The sequence below is a fragment of the Styela clava genome, chromosome 8 (genome assembly GCF_964204865.1).
Source record: "Styela clava chromosome 8, kaStyClav1.hap1.2, whole genome shotgun sequence".
NCBI lineage: Eukaryota > Metazoa > Chordata > Ascidiacea > Stolidobranchia > Styelidae > Styela > Styela clava.
In genome coordinates this window covers 5,236,151-5,247,976 of record NC_135257.1, presented here as the reverse complement: position 1 = coordinate 5,247,976, position 11,826 = coordinate 5,236,151, and the positions used below count along the sequence as shown (strand labels likewise).

At 35.5% G+C, this 11,826-nt stretch overlaps 2 protein-coding genes across 2 annotated transcripts; one reads left to right on the top strand and one right to left on the bottom strand.

Annotated features, from left to right (window-relative positions):
• Positions 1–976: 976 nt before the first annotated feature.
• LOC144425700 (uncharacterized) lies at positions 977–1,651 on the bottom strand. Its single transcript, XM_078115220.1, has one exon. It carries the CDS (start codon positions 1,649–1,651, stop codon positions 977–979), a length of 675 nt encoding a protein of 224 aa, XP_077971346.1.
• Positions 1,652–5,657: 4,006 nt separating this feature from the next.
• On the top strand, positions 5,658–11,699 carry LOC144425699 (tetratricopeptide repeat protein 24-like). The gene is made up of 11 exons (XM_078115219.1): positions 5,658–5,792; positions 6,981–7,127; positions 7,229–7,397; positions 7,820–7,943; positions 8,503–8,671; positions 9,078–9,183; positions 9,422–9,634; positions 10,276–10,404; positions 10,668–10,783; positions 11,473–11,603; positions 11,693–11,699. The coding sequence occupies exons 2-11, from the start codon at positions 7,014–7,016 to the stop codon at positions 11,697–11,699; spliced, it is 1,278 nt and encodes a 425-aa protein (XP_077971345.1). The 5' UTR covers positions 5,658–5,792; positions 6,981–7,013.
• The last annotated feature ends 127 nt before the right edge of the window (positions 11,700–11,826 follow it).

The following is an 11,826-nucleotide window of genomic DNA, read 5'->3' as shown; positions in this document are numbered from 1 at the left end:
CTATAACAAATTGTGTAATTGTATACTTCTTACTGCCCGGTTTTATCTATATCGTTGTAAGATACAGAAAAAGAAACCACTGTTCTATGTTTTTACCTCATATCTTCATGAAGTGAGGGAAATTGAGCGGTTCATTGCACATAAAAATGGCAAAATAAAGAAACATTATCAAAAATGGAAAATTTTAGGATATACGCACAATAATTGATTATTTTTATATGATGAATTGTGATTATGTATTTTCTATGAATATTGATTAATAATGCTGTAGCTATTGTAGATGTATCGATTAACTGTGTTTTATATAATAATAAATATATATAAAAAAAAAAAAAAAAAAAAAAAAAAAGCGCAGACGCCCAGGGGCTATTTGAGGGTCGGATGATTCCGAGTTCAATCATGTTATCAAACTCTGCCTTTGCCGCGGCTAGCTTATCGGGGTGCAATCTTCGAGCCTTTGCGTGCACCGGGGGGCCTTCTGTAACAATATGATGCTTTACCCCGTGTGCAGTGGTCGGGTTGCTGAATGTGGGGCGCGTTAAATCAGGAAATTCGTTCAGAATTTTGGCAAAATCGTTTTCGGCTACGTAGTGAAGGCAAGGCGGCGTGCCAGTAATCGTTCTGGTTGGAATACAAGCGTATGTGCTTGCCTCGATAAGTCGTTTGCCCCTGATGTCGACCAAAAGTCCGTGAGAGCGCAAAAAATCTCCCCCGATAATTGCCCGTGAAACATTGGCTAATGTGAATTTCCAGGTAAAATTTCTACCGCATATAGTCAAAGGCACTTTTCGTGTGCCATATGTCGTAATTGAGGTGCCATTAGCTGCCAAAAGTGCTTGTCCTGGTCGCCCGTAACGACGGTCATGACCGGTGGCAGGCAGCACGCTGACTTGTGCACCCGTATCAACTAAAAAACTGCGTCCAGAGTTTTTGTCTGTGACGTAATAAAGGTTTGAATCGCCGACCGCCAAAGAGATTACTGACGGTCGGCTATGGCGTTTTCCGAAACCACAAAAGAACATGGCGGGCGACATTTTTTGGCTTTCTTGCCGAATTTCCTGTGATAAAAACACATTTCAGACAAAACATGAGATGGTTTGAACGAACTGGTTTTTTGTACAGCGTTTGTCACCTCATAGCCTTTTGCAGTTAAAGTATCATCTGCTTTCCTTGCCAGCTTCCGAAAATCGTCGCCCGTGGTTGTTAAAATGTCTGTAAGTTGAGACCGGACGTCTGGTGGCAGATGACTGACGAACAAATGGCGAAATAAGAAATCAGGTGTCTTACCTACTGGATACAATGCAAGCATGTTGTCCATAAGTTCCGTTGCCGTTCCATCCCCTAGTCCAGGCATTGAACAAAGGCGCGCAGCTCGTTCAGGATCCGTTAGCGAACATTTAGTAGTGAGCTTCTCTTTGAGATCTTGGTACTTGTTCGTTTCCGGCGGGTTATTGAGAACATTAAGAATGCTGGCAGCGGTATTGTCATCCAGAGCGGCAACCACGTAGTGGTATTTTGTTTCATCTGTTGTGATATTTCGAACAGCGAACTGCGCTTCGACTTGGTGCAACCAAACGGCAGGATTTTTAGTCCAGAAAATCGGCAGCTTTAATGATACCGCTGTTAGGCCTACTTTGTTGTCTTCACTCATATTCTTCGTTATGTGCGTATTCTTTTCTCAAAAGTATGCTTTTGAGGTCGGGGTCACCATTTGAAGCGAACTAACTTCTTTTTTAACAAGAAAAAGACTTTCAATTATGTTGATGTTTAATTCATAACAAAGCAATGTTAACGACAAGCGAACAGAAAACAGAATGACAAGTTATCGTAAGAAAAGCACGTAAGTAATCATGCGTGACAAAAACATAAACAAAACAATTGTGACTCATAACGGCTATTATTAGTTAAGTGGTTCGCCACAACTGTGAAGTTTGCAAGTCCAGTGCGAGTTCTTGGGCTGAATATCATTACTTTCGATTTATCAACATTCACTGTGAATTTGTTACATGTCATCCAATCATAAACTCTGTCTATCTCAGTGTTCACGTTGTCTTGGAGTGAACTCAAGACTTTTGCACTGTCGAGCAGGCCCGCGTCATCGGCAAAGAGTTTGGTCAAAAAATTCGAGCTGTTAGACAAATCGTTAATTGCTATCAAGAATTCAAGAGGTCCTAATACAGAACCCTGTGGAATTCCGCAATTGATGGGGAACATCTGTGACCTGTGAGAAGCCACCTCCACGAGTTGAAAAGGGCAGGGTTCGCTGCCCATGGTTACCCCTCCCGTACTTGACAGTGCCCGGAGTTTCTTTTTTGTAACAAATTTGGTTTTCGGACTTTATTATTTGATATATTAATTTATATATATATATTAATCGGCTTATTTCTATTAAACTTAGATATCTTAGTATCAAAGTTAGACTCTTATCACAGGTGTCGCTGCTCGATAACCAACTTTGGTTTTTCGCGTCACCTTTCACCATGAGAGAGAGAGTGAGATTTATTGCCACAAAAACAAAATCAACACTAATATAAACCATAATAGATAATATTATAATGAAGAAAATATTTCATCAGTAATAAACAGCGATTGATTATTGTTTTGTGCGGGTCAGTGTGCAGGACCGATTAAGGTCATCTAGGCTCCCGACCCTTTTGTAAATGCTGTATATAAGGTTATCATGGCATAATATAGTACCATGGGTAAATGCAAATGAGATTAAATAAAATATATATAAGATAAAGAAATGAGTGAATGAGTCGGCAATTTAAAGTTATTATTATTAAAGTTATCAAAGGGCAATTTAGGATTTTGAGAGGTCATGTACCGATGTAACCGATCATGTCCAATGAAAGAATTAAAACAGTCAAAGATTTAAAAAAAGCTTTTTTTTTTATTGGACACAGACCGAGATCAAAAATTGAAAGATAGGGACAAGAAAATAATAATATCATCACAGATTCAGTAATGGAGTGCATGACGTAAAAGTATCATTTGACTCCTTTTGGCACCTTAATTAGTTCACATGAAGAAGCAGGGGAAAAATAATAACAATCGATGAATATTGTTTAATTGCTACCAGCATTCATAAGTATTTATACATACTTGAATAAGGATTCGAATATTTATGTATTATCCACAATTAAATATACAGCTCACTTGTTACACAATGAATTTAACAATATAAAGGGGTCATTAGGTAAATTAATTTACGAAATGAAAGCATGGAAAAACACAGTGACAATCACTGAATACTGTATGGTGGCTACCAACATTCATAAAGATTTTTAAAAATATGAATTAGAAATGGAGTATCAATGTATGATCCACAATTAAATATGCTATTGATAATGCAGTTCATCACTTATTATATAATTAGTTTAACATGTAAATAGGTTAATAAATTAATTAATTTACAAAGAGGCTAACAACATTTACAAATATTCATACCAAGCGTACTTGAAAGAGAACTAGAATATTAATGTATGACCCACAATTATATATGCAGTTCATTTGTTACAAAATGAATCTTAACAATATAAAAAGGTTATTAGGTAAATTAATTTACGGAATGAAAGCATGGATAAACACAGTGACAATCACTGAATACTGTATGGTGGCTACCAACATTCATAAAGATTTATAAAAATATGAATTAGAAACCATTATGGGAAGTATGATTTTATAAATCGATAAATTTATAAATCGATCTCATTTAAAATTTTTAGACTCTTAGCCGACTCATTTTTTCTAACATAAACATTTCCAGAATGTGCCCATATAAACTTGTATTTAAATTTATCTTTTAACGAGCGAGCTTCATTAAAAAGGAACTTTTGCCACTCCGTCAAATTTTCATTAATAAAAATTGATTTACCTCCATTTTCCTTGACAAGACCAGCTTTTTTTCGAAATAGCTCATTTCTTTTGTCCCTCCTACAGAAGCGAACAATTATAGGAGATCTTTTGCCAGCAACAAGTCGGTGAGAGGTAGAAATGTCTTCACTATTAAGTTTAACATTAATCATTTTGGCAACTCCTATTACTTTTTGATTGGTGTCTTCATTTTTTTGATAGGGTAACCCAACAAATTCAAGATTTAAGCGCCTTCCGTACTGTTCTGAATATTCTTGGGCCTCAGCCACGTTTTCAAGCTCTTCTTCCATAGTTGACAGACTTTGTTGCAACTTTGTTATTGCAGCCATCTGTTGAGATACCAGAGCTTCAAGTTTTGTAATCTTTTCTTTATCTTCTGCTTGGATTTTTTGAAAATTACTATGAGCAGTTTTCATATCACTTAATGATTGGTTCATCTCAGAATTATTTTTTTCAATAGCTCCAAGTCTAACAGTGAGTTGTTCTTGAGACTTAGCTAGACTGAGTAACACTTCTTCATTTTTGTTGCACATCTTCTCTATGTTCTTAGTTTGTTTGTCCAAATATGAGAGGCGCAGTTCTTACCAATTCATGGCAGCTCCTGCCACGAACGAACCGCGGCAGCTCTTGCCATGGTTTTATAGCGCTATTCTGTATTCAGTAATCAGTATTAACGGTATATTCACAAACTAATGTACCAAATTCTAATTGATCATGCGGAATTATATCTACTTAAACCCTAACCCTAACCCCAAATCCATCAAGACTGTATCCATAAGAAAAACGTTCCAACTTACCCAATATTTGTCACCCTAAGGGGCAGCCCTGTCCTTACGGCCCACCTGCCGCGGTTACGGCAGCAAAATTTTACCTGCCATTGGTTTTCAATTTGCTGCCGCGGTAACGGCAGCTCGACATTGGTTTGTGGCAGCTAAAAAGTCAGTCGCCATAGATTTGGCCGTAGCGGCCATGGTATGGAAATACCGCCATGGTTTTGCGGCAGCTTCAGACGCCATAGAATACTTAAAACTGCACTTGAAATATGATGGCATTATTTGACCAAGCTTTTATCTACAACAGCTTCAATGGAGTTGAGCATTTTTGTGATGAGTAATTCCTCCCTGGATTGAAGGAGATCATTAATATTATACAGGGGCAGTTGGACTTGCTGTAGGTTCACAGATGAGTCAAGCTCTGATGTTGTAGAAAGTGACGGATCCCTGCCAGATGTTGAGAATCTACTGTAACTTGTAGGTGACTTGGGTGCTGTTTCACTTTCATATAGGAAACTAGCTTCGAATACATCATTTCTTTGATCCATTATTTTAGTCACATCGATAGAACAGAATCAGGTCAAACTGGAGCAGATTTACTTATGTAGAAATTTTATGTAACTTATATTTATTTATACTATTCTATAACCTTAATCAAATAGCGAATAATGTCATTTTCAATTTTTTTTTAAGTTTATGTTCACTGTGAGTGCATTTTCATTTTGGTGAAAAATAAACTACTGACTGACTGAGGTATTCTCGTATCGAACTCACCAACAACAGGTTCCCTCAGTTTAGAAAACCAGTTGTTGTAATTCTTTCTCTGGAGTTTGGACATGTCCGGTTTCAAAACACTACATGACATCTTAAAAAATCTTAAATCATCCCGTTATATATCGTTTTTTTTTTTCGTTTTACCAAGATCAAACACCCAGAACCTTATCAAAACTTGAATGACAATAATATGGCTATTGGCAATAAGTGGTTAAAGGTATTGAACTCCGTAGTAAATCATTTTATGTACTCGCTACACCAGACGGACAGCGTCATTCGCTTTGGCAACCAACAAAGTACAGTCTTGTTATGGCACGTGACACACGCAACAATAGTAGAAACGTAAGGCTACTATGTGATTACATACTGGTAAGTGTTGGCTGGGGGTGACTCGTAGTTCAGTACCATAGTTGCCGTCGTTGTGGTATCGTTTTTAATACTGTAATAAGTCTCTACATACCGGTATACACATATAGGCCTAGATAGATTTCATTTCGATTAATTCATAATTCGCAAAAAAAGGGACAGATTGAGAATTTGGGAATGGATAAAACCTGAATAAGTGGAAACGCCTTCACAACTGCCCGAGAAGGAAGAAAACACATACTGACATAAAATAGATAGACTACGGTACCTGTAGCCTAAATCATAACAAAATAAACATAAATATCATGAATATAGACTGTGGGATGGTGGGTCATGTCTGTGCATCCAATCTAGGGTGGTTCACATAATGACGTAGGGTACGGTAACCGCTGGTCGGTTACGGCTTCCTCCGCCATCAAGTTCATGCTTCCGAAAACATATAACTATCTAATCCCATACCGCTACATGACATGGAATGGTAATAGGAATGGGAGGCAGTGGTAAACTGTTTTATTGACTTTCCTTCTCCCCTTCTAAATCCTGAAATCTCATCCTTATGACTGTATGAATAAGAAATACAGAAACACAAGGCCTTCAACTTGTCATTCTGTCGTTGTAAGGTCTGAAGACAGCAGTGAGCTGATATTGCGGTTGTGGTTTCACTAATACAGCATTAGTCCATTAGATCTGTAGATAGGTACCGGTAACGTTATAGGGATTACGGTATTTTGAAATCAACAAAATGCAGATATTGGCATGGGCATACAGATTTGAAAATATCTAGTTCAGAATTGAACAATCTTGCTTTGTGTTATAGAATCTAAGTGAAAAACAATATGAGTTACACTCTCATCGGGCAGTAAACTTTTGAGAAATGCAGGCATTGCGATATTTTCGGTTCGGTGGGGTTTAACATAGGTTCAATTGCAGAATTGTCTGATTGTAGTATGAAGGTATAGCAGACGGAAACAACAAATTGGTTTTGTTGTTGATGTAGGGTACCGAGTAGACGTTAGTTTGTTTGTTTGTAGTAAGTTTGTATTACTCCTAAATCACCATTATTATAGACTAAATTAAGTTTCAGAATATAATTTTAGTTTAATCTCTGATATAGTAATGTCGAAACTTCCTACTCGTAAACCATATTGGTCCTAATACAGTAGTAATAAATATGCAATATTTAAACTGCAGGTAAAAGTATGATAAACCAAACTTGATCAAGACATGTTCCAGAGCACCATCAAAAAACAAATTGAAATTTTTACATCTAGAGGAAATGAATACCTTGCTCAAGCTGTAAAATCAGGTCAGAAGGATGCATATGCCAAGGCAATTCAGGTATACTGGTTACGCTGTTATTATACTAATTATGAGTAAGTTAATTACTGTAGTACAATCAGAAATCACTGTACAATCTCAAATAAAATTTTATTTTGCAGGAGTTTGTTAAATCCTACAAATTTGCCCTTCTGCTCAACTCAAAAGATGGAATGGAACAAATTTGTGCATTCAATCTTGGAGCCGCACATATAGCAGGTGGCGATACAGCACGTGGCATCAACGTTTTACATACTGTGCTTGAACATGAAACTTTTGTTAAAACACCTAGTGAGTTGAAATGTTACTTCAATAGGATAAATATTTTTTATTTAATTTTCCTTCTGTTTTGCACTGTATTTCTGCTGTATTTCACGCTGTCTTCAGTAAGTGGTAAGAACCCATAGTTAAAAGCATTGGTGACTCCTATTTTGACTTCTCTAAGATATGAGGAGTGATTGTCTTTTGTGTGTTCAATTTATTCCAGACATCACACTGAACCTCTGGTCAGCAGTACTAGCATGCAACCTTGTAGTTAATTGTTTGATAGGCTCTTCCCTATCTTGGAATGTTCATGAATAGTTATTTTAATATTTATCAACTTCCTGACTCATTTTTAATTCTCCTTTCTACACTGGATTTACAAAAATGTGGATGTTGATATCATGCGTACATGTTTGGGAGTTATAATTTTTTTTCCCTAAAAATAACAGGTATTCTGCCAAATTCACAGTCAGAAAAGGGAGACGTTTATTTCAATCTTGCTATTGGATACGAAAAAATAGGTGATATTGAAAAAGCTTCGAAATTTTATCAGCTTGCATTGCTGGCATATGGGTGAGAAACAAGTAAACAGTAGTTCGGTAAAGAACAAAAGGATTACTGTACTTTGTGTTGATGTTGTTATCCTTATATTCATTTGTCCTTATTTTCTTGGAGAGATCTTTGGATACTCCCGTAGTATGTGCACCAGGTTAGGGTCGGGCCATAATTCTATCCCGATTTTCCTTATTTTAGTTCTATTACAAGTTCGGGGACTGTCTGTGTTAGCCAAGTGAATATCCCTCTGCCCATAGGTTTCAGTCCCTTCATACAACTTGATGTAAAATAGGCGAACAAAATTAGTTACCGGTACCTCTATATTGGTACACATACTTCTGGAGCGCCGATCTTTGACTATTTAGTATTATTTTTTTACGAAGTTTGCTCCAACATTGCATATTAAATGCATTGCATGAGTATGTTTTACAACCATGTACCATTGCGAGCAAAGCATGATTTAGCTGAAAAAGGAAAAATGAACTATTTATTTCAGTGATTCAATCTCCATCAAATTGTTTACTGATATTACAGCAATGTTAAAAAGTTTCGTTTTCTCATCAACTATATTTTGCAGAAACAATGAAAAAAATCAACAAAAAGCAGCGGAAACTAACTTGAAACTCGCTAATATTTATAATAAGCAAAATGAACTGTCTGAAGCCAGAAAACATTTTTTGCATGCATCAGATATATATCAAAAACTCCAAGATACTGAAAACATGGTCCTTGCTCTTATATGCCAGGTGCGTGATGATATAGATATTTCTTATGAGTTACGGCATTGTATCAGATTTTTAATTTAGTATTCTGACCTGTGAAAATATTGCAGCTGATAAATTATAGGCTCTTTGTTAGTTGACTCTCTCTGTACTCTGCTCCAATTGACAACAAATTATTATTCAACAACAAAATAGGATGCAAACTGTTTTAGTGGATCAAGTTTTTTTGGTTCAAATATTCTTAAATTGATAAAATACTCGTATCAAAGGAAGCTGAATTAACAACTGAAATGATTCTGGCGAACAGGATGTGCTATGGTTTATTTGTGGGAATACAGCATAAGGGGTGTAACATTGATCAGTGTTTGGGGGATTTTTGATCAAGTATACTTTCATGTCTTTTTATTAAATATTGTGTTTATTGATTCAGGCAAATGCTGCAGTATCCGATAGTACAGTGAGTAGAGAAGAATGTATAAGATTGCTTGGTAGTTGTTGCAAGAAGTCTGCTGCTCTGAAGCATGCTAATTTACAAGGTAAATTTATAAACTCTCCGGAATGTATGCCCCAGTTCAATTTAGAAGTTATGTATATTGTATGATCCCTGCAATAATGAGTAATTACTGTATGTTTGTGACTGACATCAATGAACCTATAATACAAATATACCAGAAGCATATAAGCTTTTTTGTAATCTTAGACCAGCCTGAATACGACACATTTCTGAATTTGTTATGTGTACATGATTTTTGTATGATATTATATACTTTTCAGGGAAAATACTATGCGAAGTTGGACTGATGTATGCAACACTTAGTTGTCTAAATCGTGCCTTATTATGTTTCGAAAAATCCATCAGACTCTGCAATAAAAATACAAATCCAAGAAGGCGAGCGATTGCACTACAGAACTCTGGTGCAATACTTAATTCAATGGGTTTTTATGGTGAATCAATTCCAAGGCATTCTGAGTCTGCACAAATGCATGGTAAGATGTAAACATTGTAATGTCCAAATATTTGTAACATAGATCCGTTTTGTGGCCAACTTTGGCTAGGTGTAACCATCATGTTATTCTAGAACAGCGGTTCTCAAACTTCTTGCCAAGTCTCGCGCCCCACCTCAAAAATAACTAGCTAACAATAAGCTACAAATAACAGATAGTAAGGCGAAAGTATGTTTCATTCAAAAAACTCGTTGAAAATACGTGGATGGAATGTAAATAATAAAATAAATGAGGAGTTTCAAACACAAATAAGGCAGGCAAGATCAAATCTAACAATTATTTTTATTTCCAATTAGCTGCAAGCCCCCTCAAAAAATTGTCTACTTTTGGGGCGCGCCCCACCGTTTGACCTAAAATCTGCAAGTATGAAGACCAAACTGTCTAAACTATTTTCTCTTCAAGTTTAGTCTGCTTGGTTTCTCTAACTCAAAAAATATAATTGGGCAAACATAGTTATATTTTTTGTTTTGCAGAATTGTTTCTTTAATACTGGATGAATAAATTAATTTCTTTGAATATTTGACAATGATCATAGTATTTTTGGCAGATGACTATTTTAATTTTCAAGCATCTGTTTTGCTGGGAGAAATATTGATCTTATATTTATATGCCTTTCATTTCAGGATTACTTGGTAACAGAAATGCACAAGGACAAAGTTTTTGCAATTTAGCATTTGCACAAAGTCAACTTCAAATGTATGAAGAAGCTTCAGAATCCTATTTACACGCATTACAAGCTTTCAGAGATACAGGTATACTCCAGATAAGATCATTATTTTAATAATAAGACTGCAATTTATATATGCTCAACATATTCATTTCTAAAATATCGTTTTTAGTACTTTATGATATTTGAAAATGATGGGCACCAACATACTTGTGCTGATTCACAATATTGTCTCTTATTTTTGGCTGGGGTTTGCACCCAGGAGTGAATTACTATCTGGAGTTTTCTTTGAAACTCATTCCAATTTTAAATATAATCAAATTTTGATGTGTCTTTCATATTTTGTAGAAGATAAACAAGGTCAATGGCAATGTCATGAAGGGCTTGGATCTATTGCATTCAACAGTGGAAGTCTGGACAAAGCAGTTGAGCATTTTACATTTGCTGTTTCTATTCAGACGCAGGTCAGTATGAGGCAAATTTGAATAAAATCAATAAAACATTCTCATGTCTAAAAGACAGGAACCAAAATATGTTTCTGAACATCAATGTATCTCGAGATTCGAGAAGCAGATAAAATGGGATTTTTTGTCAATAACAACATTAGCAATCGTGTAACTAATTACAGGCCGGATAAAAATTAAGAGAATGAAAAAAACTGAAACCGAAATGTCAAGTTGGAAGTTTTTGTAAACGAAGTTAATATAGAAATACAATCTTATTTGTTTTTGCTTTTCATTTCTGTTCTTTGGTATGGTCAATCTACTCTTGAGAATACAAATCAGCAAATTATTTTAATCTGATTCACCAAGCTCACTTGAATTTACTGAAATTGACTTTATATGTCAGTGGTCTGTTTGAGATCAACTGCATCTGTTCTAACTGCTACACATGTGGAAAATTGGATCTGGAACTGAGAAAATTTTATGAATTCGTGAGAGATTCGAGTTAGAATTCCAAATAAAATTGTTCCGATTTTGTTGTATCAACTTTACAGCATGATACACCTTTACTGTGGCTTTTATGTTTATTTTCCAATTGTCATGTCGTTGAATTTATTTTGGTTATCAATATACATATTAAATCCTGGTTTATAAATTTCTGATCATCTTGAATCAGATTCTTTATTCTCTATTTGGCTTTCTCCTTGCAGAAAGATAGTCTTGAATCGAGAAAAAGGATTGTAGGAAAGTTAACAAATGCCATTGAAATGAGAGCAGATAAGAAAATAGTTTCACCAAAATTACAATTAGCAATAGAAGAAAACAAGGAGAAAAATGAAAGGTATTTGGTCACAGATTTTTCAAGTGATTGTTCGTTTATTTATAAGATCTCATATTTGGTATTTTGATAATAGCTTCTTACTCTTGTAGTATGTAAACCAACTGCTATAGCCTATAAATTCTTAAATTCTTGTTAGTATCAATCAAGAGGAATATTATACAGAGTACTTTACAATCTTCGTTCAGTTCTGGTTTTCTACTATCTATGATGTAATCATTGACAC

What these genes read in the sequence shown, in the direction of transcription:
- LOC144425699 (XM_078115219.1), top strand. Translation starts at nt 7,014, where the DNA reads ATGTTCCAGAGCACCATCAAAAAACAAATTGAAATTTTTACATCTAGA. An exon ending in AACTTTTGTTAAAACACCTA is followed by an intron (nt 7,398 to 7,819) that starts GTGAGTTGAAAT and finishes TAAAAATAACAG; the next exon opens with GTATTCTGCCAAATTCACAG. An exon ending in TGAGTCTGCACAAATGCATG is followed by an intron (nt 9,635 to 10,275) that starts GTAAGATGTAAA and finishes CTTTCATTTCAG; the next exon opens with GATTACTTGGTAACAGAAAT.
- LOC144425700 (XM_078115220.1), bottom strand. Translation starts at nt 1,651, where the DNA reads ATGAGTGAAGACAACAAAGTAGGCCTAACAGCGGTATCATTAAAGCTG.